Source organism: Mustela lutreola, chromosome 15 (assembly GCF_030435805.1).
Source record: "Mustela lutreola isolate mMusLut2 chromosome 15, mMusLut2.pri, whole genome shotgun sequence".
Taxonomy (NCBI): Eukaryota; Metazoa; Chordata; class Mammalia; order Carnivora; family Mustelidae; genus Mustela; species Mustela lutreola.
This window is the reverse complement of record NC_081304.1, coordinates 45,013,192-45,037,586: the sequence shown is the minus strand read 5'-3', so window position 1 is coordinate 45,037,586 and position 24,395 is coordinate 45,013,192. Positions and strand designations below refer to the sequence as shown.

Below are 24,395 nucleotides of genomic sequence, written 5' to 3'. Positions count from 1 at the left end.
CCTGGGACAACAGGCATTTCCTCAGTCCCTCAGCCCCTCCTCTTCCTGCTCCAATCCGCTGGGCCAAGAGGCCTCCCAATCAGACCTGGGCTGCTCCAGCTGTGTCCTGAGGAGCTGGACCAGACACCTCCCCTGGGGCTGGAGTTGAAGCTGAACCAAGTGGCCATCCCAGTGTGAGACCAGATTCCTGGCTCAGGGAGCAGCCCGAGCCAGTGGGCGGGCAGGTCGTTGCTCCGTGGCCCCATCGCTCAGCGCACACCGTGGCTTTCCACCGGCAGGATGGCACTGCAAGTGGAGCTGATCCCCACTGGGGAGATCATCCGCGTGGTTCACCCCCACAGGCCCTGCAAGCTTGTAAGCTGGGATGCTCTGGGCGGGGAGAAAGGGTGGCAATATCTTCCCAGGGCCCAGCAGCTCCCTCAAGCAGACCCCTCAGGAAAGCGGTGAGCAGTGGGGAGGGGTTCTGATCCTAGGGACAGGAACAGACTGGACAAGAAGGGATAAATGGAAGAAGGAAGGGGTAAGAGTTTAAGTGCCTCGAAGAGCAGGATTTTTCAAAGGAGGGATCTGGGTTTGAATCCTTCCTCCTCCATCTCCCCGGTCCTCCCAACGCTGGGCTGTGAACTGTGCATAACACCTAGGTGACAGGACTGCTCTGAGGCCAAAGGACTGGTGGTGTATGTAATGCTCCAGCCGCATAGTACACGCTCGGTGCCTGCCTCCAGTCTCTTCTGGCCCGAAGAGCTAGGACTGGCCAGCTCAGAGCGGTAGCTTGAGCAGGGAAGGAGAGGCGAGGGAGACAGTCACAAATGGGGAAGAACTGACCTAGCCTGGCAAAAGTGGGGCGAGTTAGCGGGGGCGGGGAGAGCGTTCGGTTTGCTCTGAGGCTTCAAAGGGGCCCTAAGATGAGGAGACGCACCCTTCCACCCAGCGCTGCAGCTACGGGGGCCGGGTGTGGAGGAGGGAGGAAGGGAGGAAGGAAGGGAGTGTGTGTGTGTGTGTGTGTGTGTGTGTGTGTGTGTGTGTGTGTTTCTGTGCGTGTAGGAAGGAGGGAGTGTGTGTGTGCGTGTCTGCGAATGTCTGCGTGTGTGTGACCGTGACGCTCCCCGTCCGGGGAGCTGGTTGCACAGTGAGCGGCACCAAGTCTCGGCGGACTCGGGCGGAGGGCCGCGGCCAGGGTTGGCCGGGGCGGGGCCGGGGTGTTCGCGCGCGCGCGCGCGCCCGGGTCTGGGCCCTCCTGGGGATGACGAAAGGCAGCGGCCCGGCCCCGGGCGGGCCCTGGGCGGGGAGAGCGTGCCGGGGCCGCGGACTCAGGCGCCGGCCACGCCGCCCAACCTGGCCCCCGCCTGCGCACCCGAAGAGCCGAGCCGGTGGGTACGCGGGGCGCCGGCGCTGGGCGGGCAGAAGCCGCGTGGTCCCGGGAGGGCTCCGCTGGCGGGTGGGAAGGGGAAAAGGGCAGGCGGCCGGGCGCCAAGCCAGGCCGGAGCTGCCGTGCGGGAGGCGGGGGTCGCCGGTCCGGAGATCGCTGGGGCCGAGGCTCGACCCCGGCTTAGCTTATGCGGGGTCCCAGAATTCGGCCTCGTGAAGGCTTAGATTACTTGTGGATAACCTGAGTGGGGGAGGGGCGGCTGGGGTCGCAGGACCCAGGCACTCTGGGAGCCCTTCGGGCCCCTCCAAGAGCCAGGCTCTGCCTCTGGGTTCCGGAGAGGCCGCCTGCGCCCCGCCCCTTCCCGTACTCCGCCCTCCCACCCCCCATCCCGGGCCCGGCAGCGCCAGTTTCCCCGCGCGTCTGGGAGCCTGTGAGTGCGGCGGCCAGGGTCTCCGAGATGAATGAGAGAATGAATGGTTGGCCCACGGCCTTGTTCAACTCCTGGCACGCTCTGGGCTCTGTGATTCATTCATTCGTACGGGCATCCACGAGGGATTCCCGAGCCCCTACTGTGTGCCGGGCTGGGTGTACGCCCTGGCGGGAGCTGTCTCCTGGGAGAAACTGATGAGAAAACCGGCAATTAGAGCGTGATGCGATAAGGAGGGGGCTATGCATTGGGGGAGGCAGGAAGGGGTTCTGGAGGAGGTGAAACCTGAGCTGCGTGTTCAAGTATGACTAAGAGTCAGTCAAGTGAGGAGAGAAGGTTGCGCAGGACCAAGAAAGGTGCAGGTGCAAAGAAGCTTAGGGAGAGAGCCACGTGTGACAGGGGCGGGAGCAGACCCTTCTTGCTGTGCGTGGTGCTGAGAGACTCTTGGGGAGAGAAGGGACTGGAGAGGGCCACACCTGGGGTCACACAAGAACACAGGCACACTGGGGTAAACTGAGGACACGGGATTGCTGGAGTCTATATGCAGGCACCTGGCAAGAAGCATTGGGTGTGAAGAACGGGCTTGGCACACGGAAGGGTGCCCTATAAACTTACACTCTATTAACATAAGATGTTAATTGATCGGATATGCATTTGTAAATACTATACGCTGTCGTGGGAAAACGGATTGGAGGAAAGAAAGCAGGGAGGGCAGTTTGGAGGTTGCTGCCTGATCCAGGAGCAGAAGTTGAAGGAGGGGAGCAGAGGGAAGGTTCTAGCAGGTGGTGACTCCTTGGTGTGAGTAATGGTGAGAGGGGAAGAGGCTTTTTGATGTCAGATGGTGATGACTATCTGGAGGTGCCCCCCTCCTTTCTACGTATAGGATATTGAATGAAGAGGAGAGGTCAGGTGCCCTGTTTACTTCTGCTGGACCCCCAGGCCGAAGTGTCTGGCAGCCCAAAGGCTCATGGTTCTAGAGCTAGAGTGGATAGCCCTTGACTAGGGCCCTGTGAACAATCAGGTAGAGAGCAGGGAAGGTCTCCACCTTTAGTCCCCACCTTTCACCTCCACTGCCCCTCGCAACAGTTCCCTAGAGTCTGAAACAGCCCCTATTGGGGCAGCCTGGGCCCAGACCTAAGAAAAGATATTTTTGGTAAATATAAATTGAGCACCTGTTCTGTGCCCAGTACTATGCTGCGGGGGAGATAGGCTCTGGTTCTTTCTGCTTCTCCAATAGGCTATGAAGCTGCCTCAGTAGAGATCAGCTTTTAGAAAAATCTGATGATCCTCAGAATGCTTCAGACCCGCATGGTGCTTTGAGGACCTTTGGACATTTGAGGCTGCCCACTGCCTTCCCGACTCCTCCAGATGTCAGGCCAGAGGGCACCTGGCTCACACTAGGTAAAGGGCACTGGACGACCAGGTCAGCTGGTCCTGCCTTTACAGGAAACAAGGGTGGGAGGAGACCCAGAGGTACTCTTGGGAAATAAGTCCTGGTTCACTCACGTGGCCATGGCTTCTCCCCAGCCTGCCGCCAGCCCGTAGGTGCAGAGCCATGCTGGGAGCCCAAAAACAGTGCCCACTTCCTAGCTGCTACTCCCAAGGCCTACATGTCAACAGTCACACAACACCGACAGGGTTTAATACTGGGCACTGCAGTCACGGGGTTACTGAGGAAGGTCCCAGCCTGGCAGGGTAGCGACTTAACCTTTACCGAGAAGCAGAAGCCTAGAAATCCACCAGCCTCTTTCTCCGGTGGGGCAGCTCTACGGAAGCCGTGAGTGCTGGCGTTCGCGGTTCCAATCCCACCCCTCCTTCTACTAGTCCTGGGATCATGAGCAAGTCATGCCCTCGCCCAGCCTCAGTCTCCCCATCTGTAGGAGGAGGGTAATAGCACAGAGCTCGTGGTTTGGCTTCAGGGCATTGAAGGGAATACCGTAAAACAGCGCAGAGAATGCAGGAAGCGCCTGGCGCTGCCGCCTGGGTCGCAGCGTCTCTCACACCCGCGACTCCCCGCCCCCGGCCCCCCTCCCCGGGGCTGGCGCTCCGGACCAGAGAGGCGGAGCGGGCGGCGGCCGGAGCCGGGGCTAGGGCCGCCCCTCCGGCCCGCCCTGCTGCAGAGACGCCCCCTCCTTCCGCCGCTGGGCGGCGGCTGTGGAGGAGCCAGCGGGCATCCCGGGAATGCGGCGGCGCGGCTCGGGGTGTGTGGGGGGGTGGCCGGCAGGACCCCTCCGCACGCGGATTCCCTTCATTCCAGCCGCTTGACGAGGCAGCGGGCGGGGCGGCCTCTGCGGTCGCGAAGCCCCGCCCACTCTCAGCTCCTCCTCTCCCGCCCGCTAGCGGCCGCAGTGCCATCCCGGTGCCCCCTCCTCACTGCTGTGGTGGGGGCTCGCTCGACCTCGTTTCCCCCAGCCCCCTAAGGCACTCCCCGCCCTGGGTGGGCTGCAGGCAGAGTCCCCCTCTCCGCTCCCTTCTATATTTTAAAACCGGGGGCACAGCGGAGGGCGTCCCCTTCCTCCCTGAGCCCGCCTCCGTGGGTGGCGTTCAATACCACTGCCTTCCGCTCCCACCCATCTCCCAGCTGCGCACCCAGTCCCCTCGCCCCTGCAGAAGGCCCCATCTCCCAGCTGGTGCCTTTCCCACCCCCCACCCCACCCCCCGCGGAGTCCCCCGAGCCCTGGCTCCGGCAGGGCTGTTGCTCTCGAGGTAATGAGCCTCCCCACGAGGCTGCAGCCCGCACCTGCCGCAGCCTCACTCCCCTCTCGGGGGAGGCCTGGGTAGGAGGGAGGGGCGCGCTGGAGCTTTGGGTCCGGACTCTGCCTCCCCGCACCCTCCACCCCGCGCTAGGACAAGTCAGTGTCCGCCGTACTGCGCCTCAGGTTCCTTTTCTGTCGGGTGGGGCAACAGGTGAAGTTCTCTAGAGCTCCTCGTAACTGGCAGACACGCCTGAGGGGCTTTCCCCACTACATAAGAAGTGTGTCCGGTCTGGCCCGGGGCCTGGCTCTTAGTAGGTCTGTCCCAAACGCGTGTGGGATGAGTATCAGGCCAAGAGAGGGAAGTGCTTACTGAGAGACGGGGAAGTGCCTTAGCGCTTTTATCTCAGCCTTCTCAACCATCCTTTTAGGTAGATATTAGCCACATTTTAAGGATGAAGAGGAGGTTCTAAGAAGTCAAAGGACTTGCTCCCAGTCATACTGCTTGTAAGAAATAGCCCAGTCTTTTGCAAGCATCAAAGGCTTTTAGCCATCACCACCTCCACTAGAGGTGGGATCTAAGCTGGAGTTCGCTCCTTAAGCGCCTCCAAGATCCCAGTGAGGGTGCGGCTGCTCGGGGCTGGTATGGGAGAAGGAGGGTGTCCTGGGGGATCCAGAAGGACCAGAGAGGGAGGCTCCCTCCAGAGGAGAAAGAGAGTTGAGGAGCCCCTGAGGCACAGAGGCCTTAGTTGGGGTGTCTGGGATAGGGGAGAAGGGTATAGGCCCCAAATGCTGGAATTCGGACGTACATTTTCCAGATGGAAATGAGACTTCCATAGGGGCAGGACACAGACCGCGTTCGGCGGACTCCCTGTGGCCGTCCCTGTCTCTTGGGTGTTCGCTCCGTACTGATTGGGAAACCTAGAGAGATTTTCTTGGGGATTAAAGACACAGGGCCACCCCCCAGAGAGTATATAGGGGTGGACAGTGTCCCGCACCGAGGCTCCGCCCGCCTGGGCGCGCCTGCCGTATTTGGACATTTCGATCTATTTTTAACTTTCCCGGGACTCGAGATTGGGGTGAGGGGGGAGGGAAATCCTGCTTCCTCCAGGATCCACTGGACTCAACCCTCGTCGCGCGCCTGGCCTGATGCGTAGTGTAGACACGGCCCGGAAGTGAGTTCCGGGTCCGTATAGACGCGGCCGCCGTGCGGGTTCCGGGCCCCACCCTGGAACCAACGACGTCCCTCCTGGAAAACCTGACTCAGGCGGAGCCCCTGCCTGGAGGGGAGCCCCGCCCCCCTCCGCCCCCGCTCCGAGATCCCCCCCCTAGTTCCTGTCCCACCCCCACCAGCTGGACTGGGACCCTCAAGTCCGAGTCCGAACTCCGAGGGAGGCGGGGTCCGCTGGGGAGTCCCGCGCTCCTGAGGCTCGCCGAGGGGGCGGCGCGGGGGGCGGGCCGGCCCCTCCCTCGCTGACGCCGCCGCCGCCGCCGCCGCGGAGCCCGGGACGAAGAGCACGGGCAGCCTAGCAGGGCGCCAGGCCGGCGTGGCAGGATGCGCTACCGGGCGTCGGTGAGCGGAGGTGGCGGGCAGGGCGGGGGGTCCCGGGCGTCCCTCTGTGCCTCGCCGCGCCGCCTGGGCCCCGCCAGGAAGCGGGCGCGGCCCAGGAATTTCGGGTGGAAAAACGTCCCGGAAAGTTGCAGGGGAAAGAGGCAGGAGCAGGGAGGGCCGCGGGGCGCTCGGACCCAGGGCCGGGCCAGGAGCCCTCGGGGAGGGCTGAGAGCACGGAGACCCGTCACTCAGAGGGCAAGGGGGCGGGAGCTTCGGCCAGATTTGGCAGCAGCTTCGGAACAGGATGGGGGGGGGGGAGGCGGGGAGGGATAAGCCTGGGAGAGGCAGGCCAGACCCAGAGGGGTGCCCCAAACCGGAGATCTGGGTGCTCTGTGGTTGGAGGAGAATTGGTGGCCTCTGTGGGATCTTCACCCCTTCCCACCACCGCCACCTTGTTTTTCTCCAAGGTGACACTTTTCTCTCAAGGGACACTCTTCATGTCGATTTCCTAGAGTCCCCCCTTCCCCCACCACCCCCGTTTGAAGAGTGTGGCGTGGTTCGAGGGCCTCCTTGAGCCTGTATGCTCTGGAGGCAGATGGGCTTTCCGTGGTAAAACCCCACCCCCTTGAGGCTTCTGGGGCTCTCAGGAGGAAAGTGTCTGGGGAGTCTGGCAGCTGGAGGAGAGGGTGTGGCCCAGCTATGAGAAGGAGCCCCCGCCACCCAGCTTCTGGGGTGAGTGCCCATCCCAACTGGGATGGGAGGCCCCCTGGGGGGGAATCCCCCTCATGTGGTCTGGGGGTGGCCTCTTGCTTGGTTCCTAAACTCTCTGCCCCTGGAGATTTTGCTGGGCGCGGGTGGCAGAGGCGGCCCCACCCTGCCTGCAGAATTTACTCTGAGCCATTTGTCCACCAGAGCACCTGTCACACGTGGTCCAGAGCTAAGGGACCTGAGGTCACCTGGTCTAACTCAACTCCTCCTTCTTGAGGAGGAAGCAAGCCAGAGGGAGAAGGGGATTTGTCCAAGGTCAACAGAGCATTCTTCTGATTATTCCAGGGATTTCTCCTCATGACCCCTTTTTCTCTGCACAAAAGCAGAGCCTGCCTGGATTCGGTGGCCTTACTTCACATGTCCTCTGAATCTTCTGTGCCCCAGGGTCCTTTGTCCGGGTCCCATGTGTCCCACCTGGTCTCTGTTCTGTGTGACCCATGTCTTCAGCATTCCATGTGCCTTCCACAGAGTTCCACAGCTTGCTGTGACCCAGCCCCACTGTACCCAGCACGGTCTGTCTCTTGGGTGTTCTCTGCGTCCCACAGGCTGAGGTGGAGGAGAAGCAGCCGTGCCTTACCCTGCTGGCTCTGACCCTCTCCCGTGGTGTGTTCCCTATAGGCCCTGGGCAGTGACGGGGTGCGGGTAACCATGGAGAGTGCCCTGACGGCCCGCGACCGGGTGGGTGTACAGGATTTCGTGCTTCTGGAGAACTTCACCAGTGAGGCTGCCTTCATCGAGAACCTGCGGCGACGGTTCCGGGAGAATCTCATTTATGTGAGGCCCGCATGGGAAGAGGCGGGGCCGGGGGTAGTGGTACTGGGGGGTGGGCACAGACACAGGGTGGAGGGGGAAAGAGGTCTCAGGAGCCTCTTGGAGAGACTTCTGACCCTCCTTCTCCAACCCCCAGACCTATATTGGCCCCGTCCTGGTCTCTGTCAACCCCTACCGGGACCTACAGATCTATAGCCGACAGCACATGGAGCGTTACCGAGGTGTCAGCTTCTACGAGGTGCCGCCCCACCTGTGAGTGACCCCCAACCTCTCCAGGAGTGACCGCTCATCTCCACTTAAGATGACCCCACACAACCCTCGCTCTAGAATACCCCTGACCTCCCACATGTCCCTCGCTCTAGAATATCTCTAACCTCCCATGTGGGATGAACCATTATTTACATGTGTGACGGGTCCCATAATCCCTCACCCTAGAGTGACCCTGATCCCCACTTAAGATCAGTTTCTCAACACCATTGGGGTGGGACCTCCCCAGCCCCCACCCCAGTTCCCACCCCTAACTCCTTCCTCACCCAGCTCTACCTGGGCATGGCCCCCCAACCTTAATGACTCTCTGACCCCCACCTCTGAGGAACCTCCCAACCCCAACCTCTACCTAAATGACCTTTAGGACCCCCACCCCTAAGTGATCTCCGTCCTCCATCTGAGAGTGCTAGTGATCCCCATCTTCAACTGGGAAGGACCTCCCTTGACCCATGCCCTTGAGGGTCCCCCCCAAACCCCACCTATAGGTGACTCCAATCAGATACGGGAATCCACCTCCCCTTCCTATCTTGTCTCCCCACCGGAGCTCCTGTAACAAGCCTCTGCCCCAGGTTCGCGGTGGCTGACACTGTGTACCGGGCACTGCGCACAGAGCGCCGGGACCAGGCGGTGATGATCTCCGGGGAGAGCGGGGCAGGCAAGACAGAGGCCACCAAGCGGCTGCTACAGTTCTACGCCGAGACCTGCCCAGCCCCGGAGAGGGGTGGTGCTGTGCGTGACCGGCTGCTGCAGAGCAACCCTGTGCTGGAGGTGAGGGGACAGCAAGGGTCTGCGGGGCGGGAGGGGCAATGCCAAACATCCCTCATACCTGCTCCTCCGCTCCTAGGCCTTTGGAAATGCCAAGACCCTCCGGAACGATAACTCCAGCAGGTTTGGGAAGTACATGGATGTGCAGTTTGACTTCAAGGTACCCGTGGATGTGTCAGGGCAGGGGGCATGGGGAGTGGGAGTCCCATTTGGTAGGCGCCCACTTGCCAGGCTTTTGGTACCAGCAAATCTTTATTGAGTGCCTACTGTGTGCTAGGTGCTATTCCAAGTGCTGGTGGTACAGCAGTGAAACAAAACAGACAAAAATCCTGCCTCCAGAGACGTAGGCATTAAACAGAAAAATGTAATTTAGGACAAGTGCCATGGCAAAAAATAAAATGAGATAAGGGGTGGGGGCAGTTGCTATTTTTAAATAAGGCAGGTAGGGGAGACCTCATTGAGACTCACTGAGAAGGTGGTAGTTTGGGAAAAGCCTGATTGGGGGGAGGGGCGGGAAGCCTGATGGAGGCAGGGGAGCGAGCTGGCAGATAACCTGGGAGAGAGAGTTCAGTCAGAGGGACTTGTCAGCACAAGTTGGGGTTGGGGGTGTTTGGTGTGTTAAAGGACAGCAGGGAGGCCAGTGAGCAAGGCACCAAGGAACAGGAGAGAAGGCCGGATGGTACAGGCACTTCTGGATCTTTATGAGAACTTGTTTTAGAAGCTCTGAGTAGAGGCCACTTGGCTGGCTTATTTAAGCGCTGACTCTTGATTTCAGCTCAGGTCATGATCTCAGGGTAATGAGAGTGAGCCCCGCAACGGGCTCCAAGTTCAGTGGGGCGCCTGCTTGAGATTTTCTCTTTCCCTTTCCCTCTCTCTCAAAAAAGCCAACCGGCCAAACAACAACCACCACCACCCCACAAAAACAAAACTCTGAGTAGATGTTAATGAACTTGAATTTAAATAAAAACTTGAAATTAGGGGCGCCTGGGTGGCTCAGTGGGTTAAGCCGCTGCCTTCAGCTCAGGTCATGATCTCAGGGTCCTGGGATCGAGTCCCGTATCGGGCTCTCTGCTCAGCAGGGAGCCTGCTTCCCTCTCTCTCTCTCTGCCTGCCTCTCCGTCTACTTGTGATTTCTCTCTGTCAAATAAATAAATAAAATCTTAAAAAAAAAAAAAAACTTGAAATTAAGAAATAAACAAAAAACTCTGAGTAGGAGGGAAACCACTGGAGGGTTTGGAACAGAAGCGTGTTATGATGTGGCTTTTCTCTCAGAGAGATCCCTATGGTGCTTTGTTGAGAGTAGATGGTATAGGAGAAGCAGGCCAAGCAGGGAAACCAGCTAGGAAGCTGACGATTATTACGTCAAGGTGACAGGACTGAGACTGAGTGTGGCAGCATTGTAGGCTCTGGGTGTTTTGAGGGTGACGGCAACAGGATGAGCTGTGTGACTAGACATGAGGTTAGTGAGAACTGAGAACTTCCTAGAGGACAGCAAACTTCTTGGCCCACAGACCTAGAAGGGCAGAGTGGCCAGCAGGCAAGAGGGGAAGCGAGGAGCTAGTCTGAGGAGGGGGACACCAGGAGTTCAGTTGCAGGCCCGTCGGTGTGAGCTGCCCATCGGACAGCCAAGGGGAGAGGTCTGGTCAGTGGGGCTACCTGCCCCCACTTCTTAGATGAGAACACTGTGAGGCCAGAGGGGGGTGACTCACCTGAGTCCATGCAGCCAGGGGCTGCGCTGGAATCAGAGGCCAGTAGTGCCGAGGCAGGAGGGGAAGCTGAGGGGAAGTTCAGGTGCCCTGAACAGTCGCCACATCCTGCCTGCCCACAGGGTGCGCCTGTGGGCGGCCATATCCTTAGTTACCTCCTGGAGAAGTCCCGGGTGGTGCACCAGAACCACGGCGAGAGGAACTTCCACGTCTTCTACCAGCTGCTGGAAGGCGGCGAGGAGGACATGCTGCGCAGGCTGGGCTTGGACCGGAACCCCCAGAGCTACCTGTACCTAGTGAAGGTGCGGAGCAGGCAGGCAGGGCGGACGGCCCCCTAGGTGCACGGCTCCACAGCCGCTAACTCGGCTCCGCCCTCCCTGCCCCCACAGGGCCAGTGTGCCAAAGTCTCCTCCATCAATGACAAGAGTGACTGGAAGGTGGTCAGGAAGGCTCTGACAGTCATTGACTTCACTGAGGAGGAGGTTGAGGTGAGACCAGTGCTGGGGACCTTCCCTTTCCTTCCTCTACGCCCTGAAAATCTTCTGTAGCCCACTGCTTCTCTCAGGCACTGGACCCCCCTGCCCACAGTCCATCAGTGGCCTTCATGGGCTCTCTGCCCCTCCTGTGACTCCCCCGGCACGTGCCCCCCACCCTCTTCACCCAGGACCTGCTCAGTATTGTGGCCAGTGTCCTACATTTGGGCAACATCCACTTTGCCGCGGATGAGGAGAGCAATGCCCAGGTCACCACCGAGAACCAGCTCAAGTACCTGACCCGGGTGAGCGAGCGGGCTGAGGAAAGGGGGGGGCAGGGCAGTGGGGGCCAGGAGGCGTGTACGCTCACTGTGTCCACCCCCTCCCCGCAGCTGCTCGGCGTGGACGGCCCCACATTGCGGGAATCCCTGACGCACAGAAAGATTATTGCCAAGGGAGAGGAGGTGAGGCCGGGCCTCTGTTTCAGGGCTGCAGGGTGGTGGGTGCTCCCAGGTCTCTCTAAGACTCCTGCCTCCGGGAATGAGGCCTCTGGTCCCTAAAACCTCTTCCCTCTGATGGGGCCACCATGGCCTCCCCTGGTGTCCCCCACCCGTAAGGCTCACCAGGGGCGGGGAGGACAGAGTGGTTGCGGGTTTCTGGTGTTGAGGCTGAGTGCGTAGAAGAGAGGGATGGAAAGGGGTCCACAGCATTCCTCTCCCGTCTCCCCTTGGCCGGCAGCTCCTGAGCCCACTGAACCTGGAACAGGCTGCATATGCGCGAGACGCCCTTGCCAAGGCTGTGTACAGTCGCACTTTCACCTGGCTGGTCAGGAAGATCAACAGGTCGCTGGCCTCCAAGGTGAGGGCTTGGCCTGGGGTGGCTTCCGAAACAGCAGGGAGGCCTGGGGCTGGGAGCCGTCAAATACGGGGACCCACGCTCTTGGCCCTAGGATGCTGAGAGCCCCAGCTGGCGGAGCACCACAGTCCTTGGGCTCCTGGACATTTATGGCTTTGAAGTGTTTCAGCACAACAGGTCAGTACCCCCTTTCCCCTGCCTCTCTCTCCTCCCCTCTTCCCCACCTCATGTTCCCTAGCCACCTCGGGTCCTCCCTTAGCTGCTCAGAGACCTCGTCCAGTCTGCCTGCTGCTCCTGGTCCTGTGTCCCCGTCAACCTACCATGAGCTCTTCTGTTTCCCTCGCAGCTTTGAGCAGTTCTGCATCAATTACTGCAACGAGAAGCTGCAGCAGCTGTTCATTGAGCTCACCCTCAAGTCGGAGCAGGAGGAATATGAGGCAGAGGGCATCGCGGTGGGTGCGAGCCTGCAGCTGTCCCTGGGGACACCCCGTAGGAAGCCAGGCACTGGGGTCTCCTGGAAGAGGTCCTAGGACCCCAGGATGATGCCTTCCTTCCCTTTTGCCCCTCAGTGGGAGCCTGTCCAATATTTCAACAATAAGATCATCTGTGACCTGGTGGAGGAGAAGTTCAAGGGCATCATCTCCATTTTGGTGAGTCCTCTGCTCCTCCAAGGCCTCATGTCGAAGGCTAGGTGGGAGGGTGCTGCTCCTTGCCCCATTCTCTTAGGCATGTCCACAGCGGGCCCAAGCTCAGTGTTGAGCCGGGACAGGGCAGGGCTGTGCGTGGAGGGTGAAGTGAGGGGCCAGCCTGGTCTATAAGCCTCTGCACGAGCTGCCCAGGGCCCCTGCATCCATGCTTCCTGGCTCGTTGCTCCTGAGCCTCCTGTGCTCTCCAGCTCCTTCCCTGATATATCCCTCGCCCTCTGCCACACCCCCAGGATGAGGAATGTCTGCGCCCAGGGGAGGCCACAGATCTGACCTTCCTGGAGAAGCTGGAGGACACAATCAAGCACCATCCACACTTCCTGACGTAAGCATAAGCAGGGTGGTAAAGCAGCTTAGGGACAAGGGCCCCCTGGGGGCAGAGCCTGTGAAGTGTGAGACCCCCACACAGGGTCCTAAACCACTGGCCACAAGGAGATGACTAGGGGAGGTGTAAGTTGAGGACGGACATGCAAAGCCACAGCCAGGGCATCCACAATGTGAGAAGCTAAGAGGAGCGTGGCTCCCTCTTGATTCCTGTTTAAGAAGGAAACTTGCTACAGATTTTTTAGTTTCCTTATTTGGAAGTTGGTTTTTTCTTTAAGGAATCCCCTCAAGTCGAAAGGGGAAGAAGAGAAGCAAGCACACCTGTGTCCCAGCTCTGTCCCGCCGCTTGTCTTCCGCTCACCTCCTCTAACCCCACGCAACCCTGGAAGGGCTGACTTGGGGTGCTCTCTCCACTTTCCTGAGGCTCCAAGAGGTGAAGCCGTTTGCCCAAGGTTATCCCGTGCTCAGTAAGCCACAAAGCTCGGACTCAGGCCTGGAGCGGTGGACTGCCAAAGCCCAGAGCATTTTTTGCTTAATTGTATCTGAAAAACCTTTTCAGATTGCAAACATAATGTTGCTCATTAGAGAAAAGTTGGAATGTGTGTGAAAGCCGCTAGTTATCCTGTCACCCAGAGGTCATCACTCTTAACAATTTGAGGCATTTCCTTCCTGCCTTTTTCTATATGGCATTTTTTTTCTTTATAGCTGAGAACTTATTGTGTCTTAGGTTCAGGATCATGTTATATCCTGACTATCTTCCCGTATAATCAAACCGAAAAATTTCCTCAAAACACTTCCTCCAGTGGCCCTAACTCACGGATCCCCCAGCCTCCAGGTTTCTGCTGGGTAGCAAAGCTGCCACAGACATCTTTGTGCCTTAAATCTCTGCCTATATCTCTCTGGTTAGTTGCTTGGAATAGTCCTTAAAAGTAGACAATGGGGGGGGGGGCGCCTGGTTGGCTCAGTGGGTTAAAGTCTCTGCCTTCGGTGGCTCAGGTCGTGATCCCAGGGTCCTGGGATTGAGCCCTGCTCAGCGGGGAGCCTGCTTCCTCCTCTTTCTCTCTCTGCCTGCCTCTCTGCCTACTTGTGATCTCTGTCAAATAAATAAATAAAATCTTTTGGGGCGCCTGGGTGGCTCAGTGGGTTAAAGCCTCTGCCTTCGGCTCGGGTCATGATCTCAGGATCCTGGGATCGAGCCCCGCATCGGGCTCTCTGCTCAGCAGGGAGCCTGCTTCCTCCTCACTCTCTCTGCCTGCCTCTCAGCCTACTTGTGATCTCTATCTGTCAGGTGGATAAATAAAATCTTAAAAAAATAAATAAATAAAATAAAATCTTAAAAAAAAAAAGTAGACAGTGGGGGGCGCCTGGTGGCTCAGTGGGTTAAAGCCTCTGCCTTCGGCTCAGGTCATGATCCCAGGGTCCTGGGATTGAGCCCTGCATCTGGCTCTCTGCTCAGCAGGGAGCCTGCTTCCTCCTCTTTCTCTGCCTGCCCCTCTACCTACTTGCGATCTCTGTCTAATTAAAAAAAAAAAAAAAAAGTAGACAATGGGTTAAAGGATAGAAACATGCTTAAGGTTTAAGTGATCTTTGGGGGTGGATTTCATTCTTAAAATGTAATGGGCAGCGCTCAACCCTCTGAGCAGAGTCATGCAACAGCCCTAGGCAATGAACGCAGCCCTCTGGCCAGCGAGCACCAGGAGTGTGGAGGCTTAGGGCCTGGTCCTGGCACTGTGGGACCCTGGGTAAGGGTATAGGCCTCCCCAAGCCTCCGGGACAGTCAGTCTCTGTGCCGGGAGGCTAATGGCTCACCCTGTCTCCCGCCTGGTGGTGAGGGCTATGGCTTGGCCCCAGGCATACCTGCTCCTTCCCGGATGCCTCATTCCTCTCAAGCCTCTTCAGCAGATGGGGGCATGGCTCAGGCCAGCAGTCTGTAGCTTCCTCTCCTTCCCCAGGCACAAGCTGGCTGATCAGCGGACCCGGAAATCTCTGGAACGTGGGGAGTTCCGCCTTCTGCACTATGCTGGAGAGGTGACCTACAGCGTGACTGGTGAGGATTCTTGAGCTGGGTCCCTCCAGTGGGCAGGGAGAGAAGCTCTCCCTCATTTTGCGTCTGCTCCCCTGTCCCAGGGTTTCTGGATAAAAACAATGACCTTCTCTTCCGGAACCTGAAGGAGGTGAGGAAGACTGGGGAGAGGGATTAGGGTCCGGGCACGACTGACCCCACTCCAGGAATCTGTCCTGCCTGCCCCACGCCCTGACGACCGCCCCCCCACCCCCATGCTCTGCCCTCACAGACCATGTGCAGCTCTGAAAATCCCATCATGAGCCAATGCTTCGACCGGAGTGAGCTCAGCGACAAGAAGCGGCCAGAGACGGTGTGGAGGCTGTGGGACCTGAGGGGCATGTGTGTGTGTATGCACGTGTGTTTGGGGATGTGTGGATGTGTGCCTGCGTGAGCCAGGAGCTGGCGGTGTGCACGGGCACTGTGTGTTCACTGGTACACCTCTGTCTGCGTCTTGGCAGCTGCCCGGGGGCACGTCTATGTGTGCTGCTTTGAGCGTGCCTGGCCCTAACCGTAGACCCACGTGGGCACACCTGAGTCCTTGCGGGAACTTGTCTGTGCGTGGGCACTGGTGTCCATCCACCCACTCAGCAGACGTTTGGATCAGATGTTATGAGGCACTTAGGATGCCAAGATGAATAGGTGCTTTCATAGCAATACACACAGGGTGCTTTGGAAACAGAATAGGGAACAGCAAATTGCCTGGTGGTGGGGGGTTGTGGATTGGTGGTCAGGGAAGGCTTCCTAGAAAAGGACGCATCTGAGATAACTTGGGACAGAGTAGGTGCTTGACAGAGGGACCTGTGGGAGGGCACTGTAGGCATCGAGGGGCCCAGCACGGACCAACAGAGCCCCGAAAAGACTAGGAGACAGGGGAGTGACATCATCGAGGAAAGCAGCTGGGAAGGGCAGGTGTGGCCCATGGTGCGTGATGCTGGGAGAGCTGCAGTGAGCCTGGGGCAGAGGTGTGGCTGTGGGGTATGGCAGGAGGAGGGCCCAGATGCTGTGTCAGAGGTGGAAGCCGTGGAAGCTTGCAGGCCCAGACAAGCCAGCAGGGAAGGTGTGGAGACCGTGGGTGGCCAGCGTCTGACCCCCAGGCTTCTGCTCTTTGCTGTGTACCCCACATCCTCCCGCGGTGGGAGGACACAGGCAGCACTGTCCGGGCCTCTCCAGCGGCTGCGGGTTCGTGTTATGTCCTGATCGCCAGCAGCTCCCTGGCAAGCTGGACTCCACTGGTCTAAAATGGGCCCTTGATGGCACAGTGCCATGGGCCTGTTCTTTCTGTGTCCCTAACTCAAGACAAGGATCACCCTCCACCCAGTGCCACATGCCAGATACCTGGGCAACCTCTGTGACTTCTTCAGTCACCTCCATCTCCCTCATCTAGATCGCTGCTGGCTCTTGGCAGTTTCTGCTGCCTGAGTACTCCTCAACTCCTTCTCGGCCCCTCCCCTTAACCCCTGAGCCAGCTACCATCCTCCCTGCCCTCCTGGCTTCCTAGCTGCCCTTGCCACCCACACTTCACAGATGCCCTTAGAGATAGTCCAGAATGCAGATCTGTGCCTGCTCTTCCCTCACTACAGATTCCTCACTGGCTCCCTTTTTTCCCTCAGGATAAGTCAGTCTCCCTAATGTGACTTTCCAGCCCTGTCATGATACTGGCCTCTGCCTGCCTCTCTAATCCTATCTGGTTGACTCCCCACCTGGGTCCTTGCACTGCTTTTAGCTCCCTGGGTTCATAGAACATTTGCAGAGGTTGTCCCTCTGCCCGAATACCTTTTTGTCCTCTCTTCCTTCTGGCTATTTCTTACTTATCCTTTAAATCTCAGGGCGCCTGGGTGGCTCAGTGGGTTAAGCCGCTGCCTTCGGCTCAGGTCATGATCTCAGGGTCCTGGGATCGAGTCCCGCGTCGGGCTCTCTGCTCAGCGGGGAGCCTGCTTCCCTCTCTCTCTCTCTCTCTGCCTGCCTCTCCATCTACTTGTGATTTCTCTCTGTCAAATAAATAAATAAAATCTTTAAAAAAAAAAATAAATAAATAAATCTCAGCCCAAGGGTCATGTCTAGACAGGCCTTTCTGATGTCCCCTGCACCACAGACTAGATTAGTTGCCCCTTCTCGATGCTTCTGGTACCCCGAGACATACACCTCTGTCATTAGTGGGATTGCAGATCTCTTGACAGGTCTGCTGCTCTCACAGTTCTGAGACCCTTGGAGGTCCTGGCGAGCAGTGTGCAGAGATAAAGGTTGGCTGCCTAGGAGCAAGGTGCTTTGTTAAGGAATGTGGCCTTGAAATTCTAGAAAGAGCAAGAGCAGGCATCAAAGGGAAATGTAGAATTAGGGTTGTGGGGAGATCTGAGCAGGGTTTTTAATGATTTTTTTTTTAAGATTTTTTTTTTTTTAAGTAATCTCTACACCCAACGTGGGGCTCGAACCCGCAACCCTGAGATCAAGAGTCCTGTGCTCCACCAAGTGAGCCAGCCAGGTGCCCCCGAGTAAGGTTTTATTTTTATTTTTTTTAAAGATTCTATTTATTTATTTGACAGACAGAGATCACAAGTAGGCAGAGAGGTAGGCAGGAAGAGGAGGAAGCAGGCTCCCCGCAGAGCGGAGAGCCCAGTGCGGGGCTCGATTCCAGGACCCTGGGATCACGACCTGAGCCAGAGGCAGAGGCTTTAACCCATTGAGCCACCCAGGCGCCCCATGAGCAGGGCTTTTAGATGGGAGTGAGGTTCCCAAGTTGAAGTGCTTAGTCCAGTCTGGCCCCTTTCTCTACTGGGATGGAGGGCCGGCAGAAGGAAGAAAGAAGCAGGGCGCAGGGAGGCTGTGGGAATTGGCACTGCTATGCTCCAGGAAGGGTCCTCTGCACGGTTCAGCAGTTCGCCCAGTGAGGGGCAGCTGCAGGGATCCAAGGCCTTAGCCAACCTCTCCTTCACCTTGGCGGGCCAGGTTGCCACCCAGTTCAAGATGAGCCTCCTGCAGCTGGTGGAGATCCTCAAGTCCAAGGAGCCCGCCTATGTCCGCTGCATCAAGCCCAACGACGCCAAACAGCCCGGTAGGCCCCGCCCACCCCGGAGACCAAGAGCCGGGTCTCCCCTGCAGAGGCGATGGGCCGTCCATCTGTGAGGGTCCGCTGACCACCCTGTCACCCCTCCCCCAGGCCGCTTTGACGAAGTGCTGATCCGGCACCAGGTGAAGTACTTAGGGTTGATGGAGAACCTGCGCGTGCGCAGAGCCGGCTTTGCCTATCGCCGCAAATATGAAGCTTTCCTGCAGAGGTAGGGGTACGGCCTGGCTCAGCGTGTGGGAAAGGGAGTAGGAGGCTAGGAGCTTTCTAGATCCTGAGAGTGGGACAGGGATTGTCAGCCCCATTTCGGAGACTAGGACACTCAGCTTCTGAACCGCTGTGGGACGCATGCCAGGGGCCTCTCCCTTCTGTAAGCCTGCTATCAAACTAGGTGGACAGAACATCAGGTCCCTTCCCCCAGCCCCGACTCCTTCCAGCCCTGCTCTCACAGAGCACCTGGTTGGGGATCCACAGGCAGGCATCCACATGCTTGTCACCAGAGGAGATGGGGAAGCCTATGAAGAGGACAGGGTTTCTTTTTTTTTTTTTCTTTTTTGTTTATTTGACAGAGAGGCAGGCAGAGAGAGAGAGAGAGGAAAGCAGGCTCCCTGCTGAGCAGAGAGCCTGATGCGGGACTCGATCCCAGAACCCTGAGATCATGACCTGAGCCAAAGGCAGCGACTTAACCCACTGAGCCACCCAGGCGCCCGAGGACAGGGTTTCATATTAGCTCAGAAAGGATACAGGAGCATTGTGGTTCGTCTGAGCTAGGGACTGGGGAGTCAGTCAGGTGTGAATTCCATCGCTGACACTTTCTAGCCCTGTGGCCTCAGTTTCGTCCTCTTTTAAATGGGTGTGGTGACAGAGCGAACTCCCTGGCTTTCCATGGCTGCGGTGGGAGTACCCAGCAGGTGCGCATTGATTGGAAGGGGGGTGTATCTCTCTGCCCCTCCTGTCCCCAGATACAAGTCTCTGTGCCCGGAGACATGGCCCACATGGGCAGGACGGCCCCAGGACGGGGTGGCTGTGCTGGTCAGGCACCTGGGCTACAAGCCAGAGGAGTACAAGATGGGCAGGTGAGTGGTGCCTGCCTGTCCCCAGTGTTTGGGGGACCCGGGGGTGGCAGGCAGGGGCTGATCTCTACTGCCTTTCAGGACCAAGATCTTCATCCGCTTCCCCAAGACCCTGTTTGCCACAGAGGATGCCCTGGAAGTCCGGCGGCAGAGCCTGGGTAAGAGAGAGGCCCCACCATTCCTGTCCCAGTGGGGTCTGTTCTGGGGAACAGGAGAGTATTCTCTGCATTGAGGCCCTGCCTCATCCACATTCAGCTTCCCTCCACCTCACCAGCTCCAGCCCCGCCCCAGCGGTACTCATTTCTTTGCCCCCTCCTTCTCTCCTTCACATGCTCTCTTTGCTTAATATCCTTTTGATCAGTCGCTCTTTGGGCCACTCCCTCATTCATGCCCCTCGGTGAGCTGGGGCAACCCAAGACCCCCAGCTGATGCCCTAGGGCTCTGGCCAATGGACTTTCTTTCCCAACCACAGCCACGAAGATCCAGGCCACCTGGAGGGGCTTTCACTGGCGACAGAAATTCCTGAGGGTGAAGCGATCAGGTTCGGGGGGACCCAAGGGTCTGCAGGAGGGGCAGGGTCTGGGGCTAGGGTGGGCCACTGAGGTGAGGAGGTCAGGGTCAGCCATCCTGTGGTCTCCACAGCCATCTGCATCCAGTCCTGGTGGCGGGGAACGCTGGGCCGGAGGAAGGCAGCCAAGAGAAAGTGGGCTGCACAGACGATCAGGCGGTGAGCTTGGGGGCAGGCCCAGGGGGTGGTGCAGAGCAGGGAGAGGGGCGGAGGTCTCCAGGCTTCTCACCACTGCCCCTTTGGGGCCCCCACCCCCAGGCTCATCCGCGGGTTCATCCTGCGCCATGCACCCCGTTGCCCAGAGAATGCCTTCTTCTTGGACCACGTGCGCACCTCTTTTTTGCTCAACCTGCGGCGGCAACTGCCCCGGAATGTCTTGGACACTTCCTGGCCTACGCCACCGGCTGCCCTGCGTGAGGTTGGTGGCCTTCCCTGCTGACCTTGGGACCACAAAGGCGCTCACCGTGGGGCGGAGGCACCCCAATAGTCTTGTGGCCAGAGAAGGATCTGGAGGACTCCCCAGGGGAGGGGAACTGGAGCTGGGCCATGGAGAACGAGCTCTTTCGAGAGAAAGAACTCAGGAATGAGAGGGTTGTCCAGGTGGCGGGGGTGTCGCTTCAGCAGTGGCCCCCATTGCAGGCATCTGCCAGGTATCTTCAGAGGGAAGGAAGCCAGGGCGTCCAGTTGCCCTGACCTCATTTGTGCCCCTCAGGCCTCGGAGCTCCTACGGGAGCTGTGCATGAAGAACATGGTGTGGAAGTACTGCCGGAGTATCAGCCCCGAGTGGAAACATCAGGTGCGCAGAGCAGGGAGCGGGGCGTGGACCGGCCAGGGGGTCAGGGAGGCTGTGGGCACCCCTCGGAGAGTGCTGGCCAGGAAGGAGCACTTTAGTCCCGGGGGGCAGCATGGCCTCAGATGGGTCCTGGGCCCTGTTTGTCCTCATGTATGAAACCAAGGTTGGAATGGATTTTGGGTGGCAGATAAGACTGGTTTCTCCGCCAGTGCCACTGGACTGGTAGGGGCTCCCCAGAGCCCTGGGTTGAAAAGACCGCAGGTTCAGTCTGATCAGGGTAATGCCTGCTATGATACCAGAGGTGGGCATCGGTGACCGCTGTGCCTGTATTTGGCAATTCAGTGTGGGGTCTTATTAAAGGACCCGTCAGCCTAGATGATCTGTGCTAGTTTTGCAATCGGCCAGCTTCAAGATGCTAAGCTAGGGCTGAATACTGGGGGCCTAGGAGCCTGGTATGATGGACACTTAGCCCCAAAGTTGAGCCTGGCCCCTGACAGTGCTGTCATGCCCTTCTGGGAAGCCCTCTGCCTTGTCATTGGGGATGGGGGCAAAGCACACGAGGGGTCAACAGGAGAGTGGGCGGCAGGGCTTGGCCTCTGGTGCTGGGGCCCGAGAGAGAGCAAGAGGCTTGCTCAGTTCCTGAGGCTGGCCTGCCCCTTCTGGCCCCCATGAGGGTTCCCATCCCTTCTCATACCTCCCCCTGCCTCTCACCTTCTCAGCTGCAGCAGAAAGCCGTGGCTAGTGAGATCTTCAGGGGCAAGAAGGACAATTACCCCCAGAGTGTCCCCAGGCTCTTCATCAGCACACGGCTTGGTGAGCCCCTGACTTCCAGTGCTCTGACCCTCCAGCACCATCCGGCTTGGTCCCCTCTCCCCTCCTCTTACTTCCTGCCCCCCTGTCCGGGTTGCAGGTGCGGACGAGATCAGCCCCAAAGTGCTACAGGCCCTCGGCTCTGAGCCCATCCAGGTGAGACTCCGGTTCTGCAGCCTGAGGCCTGTGGTGAGGAGGTGGGGATGCTTAGGCCCTGGAAAGAGAACAGCGGGTGGCCCTGGAGCCCCCCTCAGCCCCTCCCCTGACCCCCCTTTCCCACTGCCCACAGTATGCCGTCCCAGTGGTGAAGTACGACCGCAAGGGCTACAAAGCCCGCTCCCGGCAGCTACTGCTGACACCCAGTGCCGTGGTCATTGTTGAGGATGCCAAAGTCAAGCAGAGGATCGACTATGCCAACCTGACCGGTGAGTTGGAGCCCGGGGTGGCTCAGGGAGGGCCTGAGCTCCGACCCTTGACCCTTAACCCCTAACCTCTGCCCTCCCCCTCAGGGATCTCCGTCAGTAGCCTGAGTGACAGTCTCTTTGTGCTGCACGTGCAGCGGGAGGACAACAAGCAGAAGGTACATCTTTGGGGCCTGGGAGGCAGGGCAGCGGTGTGCGCCTTAACTCTGGGCGGCCCAATTCCTCTTCTGACCCCCCCTGACCTCCCAGGGGGATGTGGTGCTGCAGAGTGACCACGTGATTGAGACACTGACCAAGACCGCGATCAGCGCTGACCGCGTGAACAACATTAACATCAACCAGGGCAGGTGAGGCAGTTGGGGGTGGGGAGGGGCCCACGCATGCACCTGCAGGTGGCCCTCACACATTCCCTTTCTTCCAGCATCACCTTCGCTGGGGGCCCCGGCAGGGATGGCACCATCGACTTCACGCCTGGCTCAGAACTACTCATCACCAAGGCCAAGAACGGACACCTGGCTGTGGTGAGTGGCACCAGCAGGTGACAGCCTGCCTCCCAACTAGTAGTCTCAGGGCTAGGGTGAGCTTCGAGTGTCCACGCTTCCTTGTCAGCTTGGCAGAGCCTGGGCACCCCATCCATGGGTCTTTGTCCCTGGGGCGGGGGGCACCAAACTACCTCTTTCAACCTATTACACATTGAGACTCAGAGAACAGGGCCCTTTGAGCCCCTACAGTGCTGATGGTTACAAAGATGGCAGCATGGGGATGTGGGGAAGACCTAAGGGTGTTCAGGGGTTGCTGGAGTCAAGGCCCACTTGGGCAAGACGGGGAGTCCTATGTGAGTATAGGATCAGTCTCCAAGACTGAGGTCACCAGGCACCCACCCCTCACACCACCACTGTACGTTATGTACCCAGAGCTCCTCTGTCCGCTTCCTGCTCACTACTTGAGTATCTCTTCCTGCGCTCACAGGTGGCCCCACGGCTGAACTCTCGGTGATGAAGGCGCCATTGGACCCCTTTCCACTTCCCAACGCTTTGCTTCTCCCCCCTCCCCTTCCCACTTACCAAAGACTCGAGCTTCTAGACAGGGACCCAGAGACACCTTGAAGCCCACCTACAAACTCCTGCCTTTTGCTCAGCCCTCTCTTGAGGGAGCAGCGGGGGCCAGGGAGCTGCCCCAGATGTGGGCCAGGCCGGGCCACAGCAATAGGAAAGCCGGGGCCAGAGGCAGCCATGCCAGCCCCAAGGCTGATGCCAAATATTTGAGAGAAGGGAACTTTTGCTGAGGTTTTCTCTGAGATTTTTTGATGCTTTATAAGAAACTATTTTTTAGAAAAGCCATTTGCCCATCCCCAAGGCACACTGGATGTGTTTTCCCTGACTCTAGCAGGGCAGGGAATGTAGCCAAGAGGTTGGGCGGTCTGGGCCCTGGTGCCCTCTTTCCTGCCCAGGCCACCCTCTTCTCATTCCCTTGGCACCTTTCTGTCTGTCCACCTGTCTGCCCACCTATACCCTTCGCCACCCACTCCGACATCCCGCTGGGGGCTGAGACCACCTTTGCCTGCGCCCCCCTTCTTCCTGCCTTAAAATACCCTTCCAGAATCCTCACCCCAGCCTGAGGATGTCCTGGAGTGGAGGAAAGAGTTTAGACCACAGAATTTGCCAAACACAGAAATCATGCAATCTAGCTTCCTGGTGGGACAGAGCAGGAGACAGAGGCCCACAAAAAGAAGTGACTTGCCCCTCATCTAGCAGGTTGGGGCAAAACGGGACTGCAACCCGGTCTTCAGCACACCTCACTGCCTCTCCCAGGGATAGGCTCGTATTTTAAGGGTGCATGGGGCTCCCTAACCAGCAATCACCCTTGGGGGCCAACAGGTGGGAGAAGCACTCCTGCCCCAGTCTATGCCTTAGAATGACAAACACCTTGTCTATATACTTTGGCCCTAGTTCAAGGATATCGGGCCTTTCCTGGCCCAGACCCCCTCCCCATCCTGGGAGCCCGGGGAGGAGGCTGGCTTCGGGAGGAGCTGCGGAGGCATCACCTCTTTCTGCTGCTTCCCCCCACCTCCCCAGAGGGCCTGGGAGCTGCCCAACTGCCTCTGCCCTCCTGGGGCAGGTCTCAGCCCACTGCTGACACTTCTGCAATCCAGAGAAACACTAAATAAAGCAATATGTGTTTGCCAGTGCTGATCTGCTCATGAATGTTAGGAGACGGAGAGGACCCCTGAAAGGTAGCCAGTGGTCCTATATTAGAATTAGGATGGATTAGAATGTTTGCCTTGTCCACAGAAGGAAGAAGGCAGGGCTTCTTCTCTGAGGGAAAGCAGAAGTATCCAGTAGCTACAACATGGACTTTCTTAATTACTTTTTTAAAAAAAGATTTTATTTATTTATTGGAGGAGAACAAGCATGTGTGGGGTGAGGGGCAGGGGGGGGGGAGAGAGCATAAAATGGGGGAGGGGGAGAGGGAGAGGGAGAAGCAGACTCCCCACTGAGCAGGAAGCCCCATGTGGGACTCAATCCCAGGATCCTGAGATCATGACTTGAGCTGAAGGCAGATGCTTAACGACTGAGCCTCCCCTGGTCTTGCTCTCCCATTGATGATCTCCAGCAGGCTGCTCAGCCTGGCCAGGGCTGTGGGCCAGGGGAAGACATCCAGTTGCTGCCTGGCCTGCCATGGGGCACGCCAACTAGTGACTGGCTCAAGTCAGGGAGAAGGGTCACAAACCCTTCACATAGAAGATGACTTGGGGCACGGGTCCCAAAGGACAGGCTCCAAATGCTGTTGCAAGTGGCAACTATCTCCTAAATTGGCTTGGGCAGAAAAGACTTCATTAATATCAGTGACCTAACAACAGTCCCAGGGTAGGGCTGCTTCTAGGCACATGAATGACACTGTCAGGAAACGTGTCCAGAGCCATCTCTTG

The 24,395-nt window shown here is 58.4% G+C and overlaps 1 protein-coding gene across 3 annotated transcripts; it reads left to right on the top strand.

Moving 5' to 3' along the window:
* The first annotated feature begins 118 nt into the window (after positions 1-118).
* Positions 119-23,651, top strand: MYO1C (myosin IC). 3 transcript variants are annotated; one of them, XM_059148379.1, is made up of 32 exons: positions 119-354; positions 7,428-7,583; positions 7,717-7,832; positions 8,417-8,615; positions 8,692-8,772; positions 10,441-10,620; positions 10,708-10,806; positions 10,983-11,096; positions 11,184-11,255; positions 11,530-11,649; positions 11,741-11,823; positions 11,993-12,098; positions 12,216-12,296; positions 12,584-12,675; positions 14,627-14,721; positions 14,802-14,848; positions 14,969-15,049; positions 17,683-17,788; positions 17,894-18,011; positions 18,763-18,876; positions 18,955-19,031; positions 19,346-19,414; positions 19,516-19,600; positions 19,700-19,859; positions 20,154-20,237; positions 20,954-21,047; positions 21,145-21,200; positions 21,334-21,469; positions 21,554-21,624; positions 21,716-21,813; positions 21,888-21,987; positions 22,436-23,651. In XM_059148379.1, exons 1-32 carry the CDS (start codon positions 280-282, stop codon positions 22,460-22,462), a joined length of 3,192 nt encoding a protein of 1,063 aa, XP_059004362.1. In that variant the 5' UTR covers positions 119-279; the 3' UTR covers positions 22,463-23,651. The 3 variants fall into 3 exon arrangements, with proteins under 3 accessions (XP_059004362.1, XP_059004364.1, XP_059004363.1); XM_059148381.1 differs by lacking the exon at positions 119-354 and adding an exon at positions 1,221-1,370; XM_059148380.1 differs by lacking the exon at positions 119-354 and adding an exon at positions 5,915-6,062.
* The last annotated feature ends 744 nt before the right edge of the window (positions 23,652-24,395 follow it).

Excerpts from the sequence above, each read along its gene's own strand:
- MYO1C (XM_059148379.1), top strand. The coding sequence starts at position 280 with ATGGCACTGCAAGTGGAGCTGATCCCCACTGGGGAGATCATCCGCGTG. Across the intron at positions 21,625-21,715 it reads GGGAGGACAACAAGCAGAAG|GGGGATGTGGTGCTGCAGAG; the intron begins GTACATCTTTGG and ends CTGACCTCCCAG. Across the intron at positions 21,814-21,887 it reads ATTAACATCAACCAGGGCAG|CATCACCTTCGCTGGGGGCC; the intron begins GTGAGGCAGTTG and ends CCTTTCTTCCAG.